This window comes from Cynoglossus semilaevis, chromosome 7, assembly GCF_000523025.1.
Source record: "Cynoglossus semilaevis isolate Cse_v1.0 chromosome 7, Cse_v1.0, whole genome shotgun sequence".
Classification (NCBI taxonomy): Eukaryota; Metazoa; Chordata; class Actinopteri; order Pleuronectiformes; family Cynoglossidae; genus Cynoglossus; species Cynoglossus semilaevis.
The window spans coordinates 10177336-10192834 of record NC_024313.1 but is presented as its reverse complement, the minus strand read 5'-3'; the positions used below and the strand labels follow the sequence as shown (position 1 = coordinate 10192834).

Genomic DNA, 15499 nt, shown 5'->3' with positions numbered 1-15499 from the left:
TGATGGTTAAAAACTGTTCCTGGATCCGGATTTCTTATGAATTTTAAGGCACTTTTTTATAAGCTGAGGTAAAACCAGGTCATCACATCATATCACATCATATATATTTATTTTTTATTTTTTCACAAATAGCTCAATATCACAAGTCATCCCTAAACTTGACTGAGCCTGGATAATTCAGCAGAGCTGTGTACCATACAGTATAGTCAGAATAACCTTTAAGAATTCCCTAAACTTCCAAAAAACATTTCGAGCTACACTGAGTCCAGCACTGGTCTTCTGACCTTTTCTCTGTCCAGGTCTGACCAGGGCTGAGTGTGTATATATGTGTGTATGTATGTATGTATGTGTGTATGTCAGGAGAGATGAGATACATTTTCATTTCACTCTCACTGATGGAGCTCTGATTGATGTCACTTTTCCTTCCTGGGAAATGTATGCAAATGACTTTCTGTGGCAGAGAGGCTCTCGCAGAGAGAGAGCGCCGTTCAAGAAGAGAGCTCCTCTTTGTCACCAATTTCAAGCCCAAATTACCCCCGACGACAAGAAGTATCCAGCCACGCCGCCGCTCGTCGTCCTCAAAAGTACCTTATAATTGGAATATTCCTGTCTGATCTGAAATCTAACACAGAAAACCTTCCTTCTTTCACACCGACCGGCGGCTATGCCCCGGTCACCGCAGTTCTTTCAGTCAGAGACACCTGCTCTGAAGTGATTTATAGCTGATTAAAATGATTCATAATTCTATTTCCTGTCAATAGAGTCCGATTAATGTGTAATGATGACGTGATGGCTGAGTTTCTAGGGTTAGAACTCCGTTTACAACACGTAGTTGTAAAAAAGTGATGTCTTTTAATTCTGTACTGTTGAAGCCACATTACACCCTGGGGGTGAGGGTATGAACTACACCACCCACAATCCTCGGGTGCACCCAACAGCCCATCACGAATCACGTTCGCTACAAACACGCCGGGAATCACTGATGTTTTTGGAAGATATTTTTAAAAATAAACAGCTACCAACTGGATTAGCATTAGCTTAGTTTGAGCTAACTGACGTGTTGGGGGGGTGGGTGGGGGGGGGCACTGTTTACAGTAGGAACATTAATTTAACTCTGTTTGTTCAGATAAAAAACCCTCCTGTTCTGTTTGATTCTAATTTTTTGTTTTACTCATCATGACTTTTTTGACCTTTGACCCTGTCCTCTTCGTCAGGTCCATCATCATCGATGGTCTATCAGTGGAGAGGAACCACGTACTGGTCCGTGTCTGTACGGTGGGAGGTCCGTCCGAGAGGAGACTTCCTCCTCGGGCCCTGCAGCAGGTCAGACTTACTCTGAGTTTTTAGTTTCAGAAAATTGACTCTGTTCTGGAATTTTTTTTTTTTTTTTTTTTTTTTTACATAATGAAGTTTTTTTTTTCCTCCAGTGGAACAAGATCTGATAATAATCAAGAAAAAAACTAGATCAGTGCTGATTCTGTGATATTAACACTGGACGTTGATACTTTAAAATGAAAAAGTCAATTATGAGATATTGCTCTCACACAGATATTGGATCTGGTGACATTTTACTGCTGCTTTATTTATTTCTACTAGTTTCACTTATTTCATTTTACATTTAAGTTCCAACGACAAACTTTTGTCTTTGAGATAAAGCATCGTAAATGTGACTTTAAAAAAGATAAATAATAAGATGACAATCAATAATATCAATAAACTATTTTAAATGTATACATTTAAAAAGTTAGGAGAAAAATAAATAGTAATAATTAACATTATTTATCAGTAAAACAACTTCAAATACTGACATTATAAATCAGAGCATCTGTGTGTAGGTGTAGTTTGGTTTTTTTTAGGCAAGAACAGACTTTAGATTTTGAACCCACCTCCATCTCCTCTCTCTCCAGGGGGAGGATCCTTACCCCTGGCCTATGTTTTGCAGCCTCCCCCTCCCACACTGCTACACCCTGGAGCCCCCACGGCTCCGTCAGCCCTCAGCAGGTCGGTACAGAACGTTTCTGGTCAGCACTGATGTGTTGTCGTGATTTCGTGATTCAAACTGTTTTGTTTTTTTTTCTTTCTTCTTCTGCTGCTGCTGTTACAGAATCTGAGATGAGTTCATTTCTGCTCAAATCCAAGGACGTGAAGACTGACGACAGCTGGATGGTGACCTGTCGCAGGCTCTTCTGCAGGGTCATGACCTCCAAACCTGACGTCCTGACAGGAAAAGGTAACGACCAGAGTTTATGGACCACAGAGAGTTCTGGTCTGGGCTAGTCAGAAAGTTCTAAGACAGATGTTGACTTCTCTTCCACACGTACCACTGGTGGTACACGTACCACAGTTTGAGAACCAGAGCCACAGGGTTTTGTATTTACATTTGCATTAAAAACATGTTCAGTCCCAGAGAGGCGTCCTGGTGTGAAACGTCTCCAAAAGTCACGTGCAGAAACGGCCACGCACCAACATAAAGACCAAAACCAAAACCGTCTGAGAGGAAGAGCCGCTGCGGCGCTGTCTCTTGTGCCGCAGCTGCACCGCGCACGCCTCGTCAATAGGACGACACCGTGACATAATGGAGACAAAAGCCCACGGCTGCCGCGGTGCCAGCCTGCGTCGACTGGTTCTGATGACAGCTGAGCCCCCCGGTGGACGTAAATGGCAGGGAAATGAAGTGCAGCACTACAGAGGCGTCGTCATTAATGCCCTACTGTAGCCTGATTGCCTCCATTCATCGGAACGCTGCTAAAACAGCAACAGCACGCGGCTCGGCGCCGCTCATTTAAGGCTCTTTTCACTCTAATCAAGATTTATTTACTCGTCACATCATTAATCCTCCAGCCCCCCACCCACCAACCCCCCTCTAAAAACCCCTTTTAACTGAAGGGAGTTGTAGCTTCAACAGACGACCTGCTGAATGAACCCTGTGATGGAGACGTTGTGATGAACACTTGTGTGAGTTTGATTCACCTCCTCAGCTGTGAGACAAAGACGAGCCACTCAGACTCCGTCTCCTCGTGCGGAGACTCAGGATCAGAATTGTCGCCGATGTCGACACCTCCTGCCTTCACTTCCTGTTTACGGCTTGATTTGAGTCTTTGTCGATCGGAGGATGAGCGACAGTTTTCATTAACTGTTATATTCAAACTGACGGCGTTTAAACTTTTAGTGGAAAAGTTAGTTATTTTGACTCATATTTTACGTTTGTCAAACATTAACTGTTTCTTGTCTGTCAGTTTGGACAATTTGGACAAGTTTTTTGATCTTTTTTTGTTTGAATTATTCTGGTTTCTTGATCTTTTTTTGTTTGAATTATTTTGTGTAATTTTACTTTATTACTTCACCTATTACTGAGTCAACCATTGGCTACGTCACCGCTATTTTCTTTGGTTAGCATTTCACGTAACTTTTTTAAATCTCTCCTTTTGGACACTTTTAGGCCTTTTTTAAATTGTATTTTTTACTTCAACTTTTGGCTACTTCACAGTCAACAAAATTGCTAAAAACCTTCAGAAATTTTTTCAGTGACCCTTTAGTAACTGTTCATGTCACTCACTCTGAGCTGATTGTTTTATTATTTTTTTTGATTAGCTTCTAACTGTGCTATCCAGGTTTGACTCATCTTTGGCTAGCCCCTGAACCACCTGTTGAGAACCCTGAGCTCCTTTGTATTTCTCCTTGGTTTGTCTTGTTGCTCTTATTAAAGGTGTGTTTTTGTTTTTTTTTTTTTCCTCCGTAGTCCTGGCCGACCTTCTGGACGTGGTGGTGCTCCATCTTTCCAGCTCAGAGTGCTTCTTCTCTCCAGCTCAGTACAAAGGTCAGTGCACAGGTTTTAACAGGTCCAGGTTTTAGAGCGAAGGTCAAACTGTGGGTCGATTTGACACAGGACACAGGACACAGGACAGAGGACACAGCTCTACTGCTGCCCTTTAGTTGTGTTTAGAAACAGGAGAAGAATGACGTCAGGGACATGGAGTTGATAACAGATAATGTTTTATTAATAGACGACGATGAGGAAAATAATAAAATAGAAAAGGTAAGTCAGTATATTGAATTGGTAGGATTTTTTTTTTAGCTAAGCCTTAGTCAAAGTTAGGTTAAACACTTAGGTGCTCATTGTTTTGTTTTGTTTTTTTGTCCTCGTCGATGATAATAACAGTGATAAGGAAACTCTCTGTTGCCCAACAAGCCCGTCGGTGCCACCTGGTGTTGCGTCACTGTTCAACAAACGTTCCTGTGTTTCACCTACTGACCTTTTAGGCGCACTACCGCCATCTACTGGGCTGGAGTTGGTGCATCATTGTCACTGGTTGTGTCTGCCGATAATAAATGATAAAATCATGAAACACAAACTATTCCAAACCTTAGTTGCAACAAATATGACCGTGAAAATCAATTCCACCTGAACCTGGAAACCTCCAGATAATCAGAGTGAAAAATGATATGATGCTCCTGCAGTTGCCAGGAGTTTCTGGAAACAATTTAGAAACTGCTGCCATTTATAAAAACAAAAACAAAAATAAATCCAACCTGTCGTTGAGATGCTGTTTTTCAAAAACTGCTGTGAACGCTTTTCTTGTTCAAAACCCCAAAGACTCGTTCAAGGATGAAGCGACGCCGACCGTGAAGCCCTCGGAGGTTGAATGTATGATTTGTGGTTTTTTGGTCTATAAATTGGATTTGATTAACATGACTTGACCCTGAATGCAACATTTTTACACCCCCGTCTCACCCCTCACCTACAGGGGACATTTTTAATGCACTGCAAGGAAAGTGTAGTCGAGCATTTTTGGCCTCGTCAGCTCAGGGGAGTCCTGAATCAGCACTCTGGTATCAGGAGGTCTGAAGGACTTAAGCTGCCGGCAAAATGTCAGGGATTTAAGGAAAGATGGATTTTTTTTTTTTTGGCAGAAAAAGAAAAATGTTGGCCTTTTTTATGCAGTTAGTGTAAAACGCACACTTTTCCTTAAACCGAGGAAGTTAATTTTAGCAAACGGGTTTGTTCGTCAGCCTGTGGGCTGAATAACCTGATTACACTGAGAGCAGATAATCAGTGAATACCCAGACTAATAAAGTGAAAATGTCCCCAAAGGATAGCAACGTTAAAAAATTAAAAAAAAAAAAATCAACTTTAACCATGTTACAGCATCATCAGACGCTCTCACCTGGAGAAATGTTTTAAAAACCATCATCTATGATAAATAAATAATAAATCTGTCACTATAATTTAGATGAAGTTAAATGTGGTTCCTCTGTCTGTACTTAAATAATAATCACAGATGGATTTTGTTTGATTTTACTGCAGTGAGAAACTCCAGACTCTGTCGAAATCATTCATTCAATGCATAAGAAGAGAAGTTTAGAGAACTGAGAGTACCAGAATTAGTAAATAAATTAAATAAATTCAAGAATTCCCCCAAATCATCAGTGTAATGCAAACCGAACCAAAAGTAAAACTTGATTAATAAAAGTAAAAGAAAGAAAAAAAAAACTGACTTTTATTAATTTTAACCCTCAGGTAATGTGAAATAAAAATTAAAAAGTTAAAACTGAAATGTAGACAAAAAGCAAAGGAAAACCAAAAAAAAAAAAAAATACACGGCTAATTTGGCAAAAAAAAACAACAACAACAAAACAGCAACTGTTGCTCAAAGTTAGCAACATTTGCTATCATCTGCCAAGATAATCAAAGGCTAGCTTAGTAGTTGTTAACGTTGACTGAAAGATGAGAAACGTTCGCTATCATAAACTAGCAACATTTGCTTAGTAGTTGTTAACGTTGACTAAAAGATGAGAAACGTTCGCTATCATAAACCTACATTTTAGCTAATTAACATTCAAGAAATGATTAAAAAATGTAAAAAGCTACAGATTGTCTGAAACTTAAGAGGTTAGCTTAAATTAAGGCTAAAAATTAGCAAATAAATGGGGAAAACTACCAAAGAGTATAAAACTACTTTAGTCCTGAATAAATAATTCAAATAAAGTTTTAAAACTGATCCTGATCTTAAAACCAGACACATGAACTCTTTAGAACAAAATAAACGGTTTCTTCCTCATCATTCCATTTGTTCTTTAACTTCACTCGTTACCACGGACAAAACTTTTAATCCGGAGCTTTTATGCTTTCATTATGCTGTGATTTTATTAAGAATAATGAGCCTTTTAGCGCCGACAACAGTCTCGGCCTCCACCTAACAACTCCAGCTCTGATTGCAATTATACGTCTCTCCAAAAAAAAAAAAAAACAACCCAGCATCACCTTGTACAGCGGTGAACGCTGCAGTGATTACTGTGGCACATTAAATGTGACTCTTTCACTGTAATTGACTTTTATGCAGAAGTGTTGCCCTTGGTGAAGCTCGTTAGGCCCATAATGACTATTATTAGTGTCATAATTAGTTGTTTTTATTTTATTTTATGTATTTTTTTTTTTTACCTTACAGCTTGTGTTGGACCTCGGTTTTGTTTGTTATTTAGAGAATTCTTCTTCAGGCTACACTGCCTGTGTATTTAGTTCAATTGGTTTTTGTTTTTTTTGCCACTTGAACTTTTTTTTGAAATTCAACATAACATTGAGCAAAATATGAATATTTCTACACATGACATGAAGGATAAATGTCTTTAAAATAATGATATGATATGATATTTGTTTACCGTTTGAGTTAGAGAGAAGTGCGTTTGACTTTAGACCCAGATGCTCGACTTGTCAGGCACTGATTTCCTCAGTATTTATAGGATTGATTCGGCTCACGATAAAACGGGAATAATCTCTCTCTCTTTTTTTTATTGTCTCCTTTATGTTGCTCATTATCAAGTGGAAGTGTTTTCTCCTCTGCTCTGACGCACAGCTCCCTCTACCTGCTGATGTAATCATGAGGGAATGTTCTCCCCCCGCGGTGCTTTATTGAAGGTTTGATGCCAGAATAGAACAGTGAATAATGCAAATAATGCATTTGATGGACTTCACTGGTTTATGTGCCCTGTAAATAAGTGTGGGTTTATTCAGCCAGACGCGTCTGAGCTGCTGAAAGTACGTTACAGAACGCGTCGTAAAAGAAGTCTCGGTGTCTTCTTCTTCTGTGGACTGTCCATTCCTCTGGATGGTTGACCATAGCTATTTAAACTTTAATCATATTTATCCTTCCACTCACCTCCCTCTCTCTCTCTCTCCTTTGCTCCTCCTGACCCTCTTTTCCTTCTTGCTCCAACATCTCAAACATCGTCTGCAAACATCATGATCCGTGGAACCTCCTGCCTGACGTCACCTGTCAACCTGTCCGTCAAAAACGGGGCTCAGAGCTGATCCCTGATGTAACCCCCTGCCACCATTACCTTGAACCCATCCGTCATTTAGACAGCACACCTAACTACTGTCTCACCTGCGCCACCCTCACGTACTTCTCTGCCACTCCTGACTTAAAGTCGCTGCAGCTTCTCCCTGTAAACCACCAACCTGGCACTGCTTTGGTAGCTTCTCCCTGTTTCAGTCAACTGAGAGTAAACCACCAACCTGGCACTGCTTTGGTTTTGTTTTTTTAATTGCTGGATGACATTGCAGTACCTAGGTAAAACACATGGGGCGGGGGAGAGAGTGTTTATTTTCCTGCCGTAACGCGACAGCGCTAACCACATCTGCCACCTTTCTGGTTCATTTTACCTCATTAAAAATGATTTAAGATCGTAGTTTTCTTTATTGCGTATTAGACTTAGAGTACCTCGTCTTTCCAGGAATATTTCCTCTGTCAGTTGGGTCATAATATACGGTTCATGTAACGATCTGTGCGCTCACACTAACTTTGTTTATGGCCGCGCGTTTCTGCGGATATGCTTCAGTTCCGGGACGATGGCGTCCGCCGTGTAGATGTTGGCGTTCTTATCTTGAAGGATTTCCACTTAATCCGTCTCATAACAGTGATTCACTGCTGCTCTCAGCCCTTTGTTCTGCATATTCTTCCCTTTGTTCTCCTTTATCTGAAGGACTATAAAAGGTCCTGGAGTCGACCGAACTCAGCTGCACATTCACACATATTCCTCCTCATTACACGCGCTGCAGATTTTTTTTTCTGACACGGCAGTGAAGAGCGGACCGTTGTCAGAGATCCATCGTACGTGTCATGACGAGGTTCTGGGAAAAAAAAAAATTCCCCCCAAATATATAGAGGGCATTCATCTTCATTAGGCCGTAATTACCATCAGAGCGAGGTTCTTCAGAGGCGTCGCAGCTCGTCCCGCCGCCTCTCAACGCCCTCATCGCCAGATATTTTTCTCTCAATTAATATGAAATCTGACTCCCCGTTATTAATCCAAATCTCCAGAGCTCTGATTCTCCTGGATGATAACAACGTTGAATCATCGCCCAGATGCAGCGATTACGGCTGCCGTATTATCATTTCGTTCTTTGCATATTTCTGCACCATTAGTCTCCAAATTGGATTTGAAGTTTCTCCCTCCTCCTCCTCCTCCTCCTCCTCCTCCTCCTCTCAGGAGCTGAGAGCCTGGCTGCGTTATACGTCCCCTCGTAATCTCGGCACCAAGTGTCTGGAGGAGCAGGAGATCCATTACATGGAATATAATAACAGACTGTTTCTCCCCAAACACTCAGCAGTGAGCAGTGGAAACATCTCCCCCAAAACAAAATCATCCTCCCGCCTTCACTTATTGCTCCATTTGTCCTTCTCTTCTTCACACACACACACACAGTGGAGTGTGAAGCTGAGAGCTAATATGTTTTTATGATTCCACGCGTTCAGCGGTGCTAAATAATAGCCTGAGAGGACGGCTGTGCAGAGAGAGATTGTTCAACAGTCAGACAACCTGAAGCTCTTGTGTCTCGCTGACAATTTCCGCATCTGTCAAAGTGTTTCAGTTTCCTCCAGGGTGAAGGTCAGGAAAACAAAGTCCTGCTATTATTTTGTATAACAGTGTTATAAAAAATAATAAATGGCAGTCGGGAAAATAACAACAATAAAAAAAACCATTTTTATATGACCACAGTGTTATAAAGGTGTTTTCATCACTTTTTTAGTCAGTGTTGATAATCATGCATTTGTGATGTATTTTTTGTATTTTGTTATTTTTTTGTATTTTGTTGTATTTTTTGTATATTGTATTTTATTTTTTTGTATTTTTTCTATATTGTATTTTATTTTTTTGTATTTTTTGTTTATTGTATTTTGTTATTTTTTGTATTTTGTTATTTTATTGTATTTTGTTGTTTTTTTGTATGTTGTTATTTTATTGTATTTTTTGTATATTGTATTTTGTTATTTTTTTTGTTTTTTGTTGTATTTTTTCTTGTGTTTTGTTGGTAATCATGCATTTTCAATGCTTTTTTTTATTTTCACACTTTGACCTTTTTCAGTCTTTTGTACATTCCCTGCTGACCTCACATCAGTCTGTGTGTTGGTAATCATGCATTTTCAATGCTTTTTTTTCACACTTTAACCTTTGAGTCTTTTGTTCGTTCCCTGCTGACCTCACATCAGTCTGTGTGGATTAGCAGCAGGTCACATGACTCAACAACAGTCACACACACGTACATACAGTGTGTAACCCGCCCTTTCAAACTTGGACGTCTGTGTGTGTCTTTACAGTGGAGGACAACAGCGTCAAGACGACAGTGTTGACGCCTGTGGAAGAGCTGGGGATCGACACCTGTCTCAGGTAACACACACACACACACACACACAAGTCAAGTCAAAAACGACAGCATCTGTGGTGTGTTTTTATTTGACACTTTAATCAGTGGCTGTTGTTGGATCAGAACCAGAGCATTTTATCAAACAAACTTTTTTGGCTGGAACTTAATGGTTTTTTTATATTTATATAATACATAAATAGAGTTATATTTTTTGCTGTAACAATTTTGTTTTCTTTTTTTCTTTTTTTTTTAAAGTGACTAAACTTTTTTGTAGAATTGCTTGTTTTTAGAAAATGTGTTTTTTTACAGATTGTTTTTTACCAACTTGTTTTTATCTATACTGTCTATTTTTGAAGCTTTTTCCAAGGCTACGTTGGCTAACTTATAGTTGTTGGCTAATTTCAATCACATATTAAGGGACATTTGGTAAATTATTATATATATATAATATATATACAACTTTAATGAACACTCTAGGTCTAGTCTTTGGCTTTGACTTCATGGCTAATGTTCATGGATTTATTCATTTGTTTATTAAAGATGTTTTCCCTGATGTCGTCTCTCGTCACAGGTACGGCAGATTCCTGAAGATCCTGACGGACGACTCTGCCCAGGATTTGAACCTGCTAATGAAACACCTGAAGGTCTTCTTGTCCACTCACAGAGTGAAGTCTTCTCCTCCACAGCTGCGTATCCTTTCTGTAAACTGTAAACCAAACAGAGACCTGTGCTTAAAGGTTTATTTTTTATATTCTAATTCATGCACATTATTCCAGAATTCAAACGCCATATAACAGTATATACTTTGTTTATATATTTTTTTTATCAATAATGGATTAAAATTCATTCGTAACTGGTAGAAATAACATCAGTAACAACATTTATTTACAGTGTATTTTTTTAAACCTTATATTAAAACGTGCTTGAATAAATCCACGTACTGTCCCTTTAACTCCGAGCTGCAGTCACACAGCGGGACAGTTACCCTGGACATGATTGGCTGGCCGCCACGGTGTTCCTCCTCATGTCCTCAGACCTGGACAAGTCCCTGAGGTTTTTACTCGGTCTCTCGTCTCTGCTCGCTTCTGCCTTCCTCTGGCCTGCGGGGGTACATGCATCGGTGAGTGTCACTGTGCAACACGGACCAAATCAGGCTCTGATTGGGCCGTACCAGCTGTCAATCACATGTGATGTTCTGGTTTTAAGACTTGACTTTTCTACCTGAACTGGTTTTAATTAAAAACGTGAAAATAGTTACAAATAATTGAAAGAAAAGCCTGATGGGAAAAAAAAGATTTCTTCATCGTTGGCTTCGTTTTTAATTATCGTTTCCCTCTAATTAATGCTAACCTTTAGCTTGGGGGCTCTATTTTTTTTTTTACTGAATTGTTATTTTGTGATATATATTTTTTTATATTTCTGACTTTAACCATTTTCGACTTTCAGTCAAAACCTTTTTAATAATTTACAGTTGTTTTTTTTAGCTTTCGCCACCACTTTTCTGTTTTTATTTTTGTACAAAATATTTAATTATTCATAAACATGGGATGATAAAATGGTATTATTTTACATATAAGTGAAAAAAGAAGGAGGAGGAAGAGGAGGAGGAGGCAGAGAAACAGTAACAGTCTGCTGTTCACATCTAAATTAAAGTCTACTCTCAATTGTTTTTCGATCGTGGAGAAGGAGAAGTGAGGAGCTGAGACTCGGCTCCACCTTCATCACGGCCGCCTCTGTCATTTTGTCCTCTCTCATCTAAATCAATTACAGCTCAATTGGACTTCACTGAGTGTCTGTTACGCGCTCTGTGTGTCTGATGCTGCAGCTAAATTCCTCCTCCTCCTCCTCCTCCTCCTCCTCCTCTGCCGCCGCCGCAGCCGTGATCGATTTATTTCAGCCGCAGAGAGAGAACAGAAAAGGCCACAAATGAATAAGAGGAGGGAGACGTTTCTATTGTTTATCTGTTTCCACTGCTGCTGTAAATCCAATCCAATGAAACTGTACAGTAAACCTGAAAAGCCTCTCTCTCTCTCTCTCCCTCCCTCTCTCTCCCTCCCTCACCCTGTGGCAGTGCCGTGTTCCTGCAGCTGCTGACTCAGGAATCTCCCCCATGTACTGGTGCACGGCTCACTACGTGGAAATGCTGCTGAAGACTGAGGTTCCTCTGGTGCACTCTGCCTTCAGGATGTCTGGCTTCACGCCGTCGCAGGTACAAACAGCTCACACTCAGGCTGCTCGGATTTTTCTTTCTTTTCTTTTTTTTTTTTTTTTTTTTTTAATCAGAAATATTTAAACAGAAGTATAAAAACAGAACAGAGGAGATTCAGAACAGGCCCCGAGATGTGATGGAAGAGATGGTTTAAAATTGACCGAAATTATCACAAGTGTAGCCACGAACAGCTGGTGTTGAGCAATAGTTAGTGAAGGTACAACAACAGTCGCCTCAGACCAGTCGCCCTGGAACAGTCGCCTCGGAACAGTCGCCTCGGAACAGTCGCATCGGAACAGTCGCCTCAGACCAGTCGCCCTGGAACAGTCGCCTCAGACCAGTCGCCCTGGAACAGTCGCCTCAAAGAGAAACAGTCGCCTCAAAGAGAACGATCTAAAGTTGAGTTCAAGTTAGTCAAACTCTAATAGAACAGAGTGTCCCCCAAACAACAGACTTTTCAAATCAAACATCCCCCACAAGTTTATCTAAACCAGAGACACACACACACACACCCTGAGGGGCTTTGACAGGGTGGAGATCAGACACACACACACACACACACTCTCTCTGTCAGTCTGGTGCGTGACCTCTGCTGTGTGAATGTCAGAGGTGTGATTCGCTGAACTGACTGTTTGTCAGACCTTCAAAGCTCCGACTGCCAGCGTTAGCACATTTTTCTCACCCCCTCCTCCCCCCTCCCTCCTCCCTCCTCCTTTCTCCCCCGTCTGAAGACCAGGTGCCCATTACCGCCTGACAGAACAAAGCGATGAGCCGAATGTTAGCTCGTGACTAAACCCCAGAGATTTCGGTACAAAATCTTTGATGCCAACGCTGCAGAGTATTAAGGAAATCTCCCCCACGGCGTGACAAAAATGTGAGCTTCATGTGTCAAAAACGCCAAATGGTACGATAGAAAAAAAAAAAAAACCCTCTAAGGAAGTTCAAGGTGAAAAATCTCTTCTAAAAACTCAACGTGAGGAGAAACACATCAGGTGCAAATAGTTAAAAAAAAAAAAAAAGTACAAAGTGAAAACGTCCAGCTGCGTGTGTGGTCCTGATGTCGACTGAAGTCAGTCACAAAGTTTTTTTAACCTTTTACTGATGTTTATAATTAAATATTTAAACCACAGGATAAAACACACACACACACACAGCTGCGTGTGTGTCTGGGTTTTATTCATGATAAAACTTTTCTTCACGTCCCTTCTTTGTAGTGAATGACATGATAAAAGGACAATAAAGTCAGAAGTCTCCGTCTGTGGTCCATCAGTTCAGACTGATGACAGAAACTTATTTTCTTAAAAAAAAAACTTTTTTTTTCCTCAGTAATGTTTTTATTTTTTCAGCAGCAGAGTTTAAAAAAAACCCAAAAACTGAAACTTATTCTGGTGAATTGACCCAGTTACATGGCATCAAAAAACCTAGTATTATCGCCATCTAGTGTCCAGGAGGTTAATAGACGACATGGGTCACGACTGACACTCATTTCCAGGGGAGCTGTCCATGGTACCTGAGGTCTCTGACGATGACTTTAAGGCTTTAAAACTAGTTTATAATAAAAAAAAGTGACTGTTTTTGACCAGTTCACATTAAGATGTAAATGTCCAGAACCTTCACAGACGTCACGAAATAAAACAAAGTTTTAGGCTTTAAAATTAAAGCCGTTTGTGTTTGTGAAATGATGTTAATACTGAACAGTAAAACAGAGGCAGGTGCTGCTGTCATCTGATCTGGGATCAGTCCAGTGTACAGTACGTCTGTGGTGGCTGCTGTCATCTGATCTGGGACTGCTGTCGTCTGATCTGGGATCAGTCCAGTGTACAGTACGTCTGTGGTGGCTGCTGTCATCTGATCTGGGATCAGTCCAGTCTACAGTACGTCTGTGGTGGCTGCTGTTGGACGTTCAAACATCTTCAGGGTCTTTAACGTTCTTCTAAAACCCGGTCGATGACATTTCTGGTCCGTTCAGGATCAGCCGTTAGTCACCGGTCATGTGATGACGGGTCGAGTACCGTCGCAGCGCCGCTCAGTGGCCTTCGACGGGTCAGAAGGTGATGGCATTTTTACTGCTGTGAGGGGGCGCTAATGAGATCATCGTCTTCACTGGGAGTCAACGAGCCGTAGACACGTGCTGGGCTTCTGACTGCTGATTGGACAGACTGTTCGAGGGGCGGAACCATGTTTTCTTCCGGATGTATCTGTTAGAGAAAGTTCTGTTCGTCGTCACTCCTAGTTTCCGTTTCATGGCGTCTTTCCGTCTGCGGCGGCAGCGATCCCGTCGCTCTTAGCTGTTGTTCCATCACACAGTGTATACTGCTAATTAACGTGTTTGTGCAGGATAATTGGTGTCAGTTTTTTTATCCAGCAGTCATGTGTCATTAGTGAAGACGCAGCCTCATTAATTGCATGACAATTAGTTAAAAACCCCGTGTTGTTGCCCTGGTTTTGTTTGGTAATTGTTTGTCTGTTGACGCTCAGTCTGATTCACCGGCTGCTGATTGGCTGATTTGATGTTATTATCAGCTGGAAGTTCTGCCAGAACCAGTGACCGAGACTCAGTCAACACGTGCTGCGGTGCCTCAGAGACCGGAGCAGGAACGACAACACGATGAATCCACTGTTATTACTGCAGTTCCAACTGGAATAAACTGGAAAACTGTTGATTGGAAGTTGGCTTTAGGATAAACTTCAGGATAATTATTATTTCCTTTGTGACGGTCTCAGTTACTTCAGGATAATTATTATTTCACTGGAAAGAAAAAATCGGTATATGATTGCATCATCATCATCATCCTCCTCCTCCTCCTCCTCCTCCTCCTCACTGCCTGCTGTGCCTGGGTTTACAGAGGCTCTGCATCAGCCACCGTCTCTGCCGCAGCTTTACGTTCCGTCGGTCCGACTCCAGTCCTCCAAGCGTGAAATTCAGCCCAGAATGAAATGGAATTCCATATTTATCAGCAGTTGGCTTAAAATGAATTTTTAATGATGCATTTCATTTGTTTTTCTGAGCAGAGTTGCTGAGCTGCAGATACAGATTCCGTAGATGTTTAAATGATTGATGATAGAATATCTGAGAACATCTGCTGCTGCCACACGCTGGTTACTTATGTAAATAACATCAACAAAACAACTTCAAACCAGCCGAGGATTTTTTTTTTTTTTTTTTTTTTTTTAAATCTATTTAATGAAACAACGTCAGAAGAATCAGGTTCAACTCCAGGACAACTGTTGGAGTTACTTTCAGATCTTCTGTTGTTGATAATCTGTCAGCCATTTACGGCTAACCTTTAGCTAAAATTAGACATTTAACATTCAAAGGTCACTCTGGTTTTGGCAACATTTAAGCTGATCAAGGCTAATTGTTGTGCGAGCTAACGTATAGTCATCTTTTAGCTAACTATGTTGCTCTAGTTCTGGCCACGTTTCGATTCTTTTGTTACTGGTTAATTAAATTGCAGAGAGTCACTGCAAATGACCCTGACCTGTGGTTGTTTTTACCCCCCCCTGGTGGTAATGGTGTGATGCAGTTCTAGCCACAGTGATGGACTGGGACCCATGTCTCTGTCGGTGATAGTGAAGTGACTGAGACTTGGCCACAGGACAGCTTTGACAGACACATTCTCTGGGACATTTTCATCCTCCAATCT

At 40.8% G+C, this 15499-nt stretch overlaps 1 protein-coding gene across 1 annotated transcript in view; it reads left to right on the top strand.

Moving 5' to 3' along the window:
* The window catches only part of tbc1d32 (TBC1 domain family, member 32), a 41328-nt gene that overhangs the window by 18494 nt on the left and 7335 nt on the right, over positions 1-15499 (top strand). The window contains exons 25-33 of the mRNA XM_008313375.3: positions 1215-1323; positions 1908-2001; positions 2105-2230; positions 3740-3817; positions 9597-9666; positions 10215-10333; positions 10609-10763; positions 11715-11852; positions 13593-13622. Coding sequence (XP_008311597.1) covers positions 1215-1323; positions 1908-2001; positions 2105-2230; positions 3740-3817; positions 9597-9666; positions 10215-10333; positions 10609-10763; positions 11715-11852; positions 13593-13622 — 919 coding nt within the window. The remainder of the gene's footprint in view (positions 1-1214; positions 1324-1907; positions 2002-2104; positions 2231-3739; positions 3818-9596; positions 9667-10214; positions 10334-10608; positions 10764-11714; positions 11853-13592; positions 13623-15499) is intronic.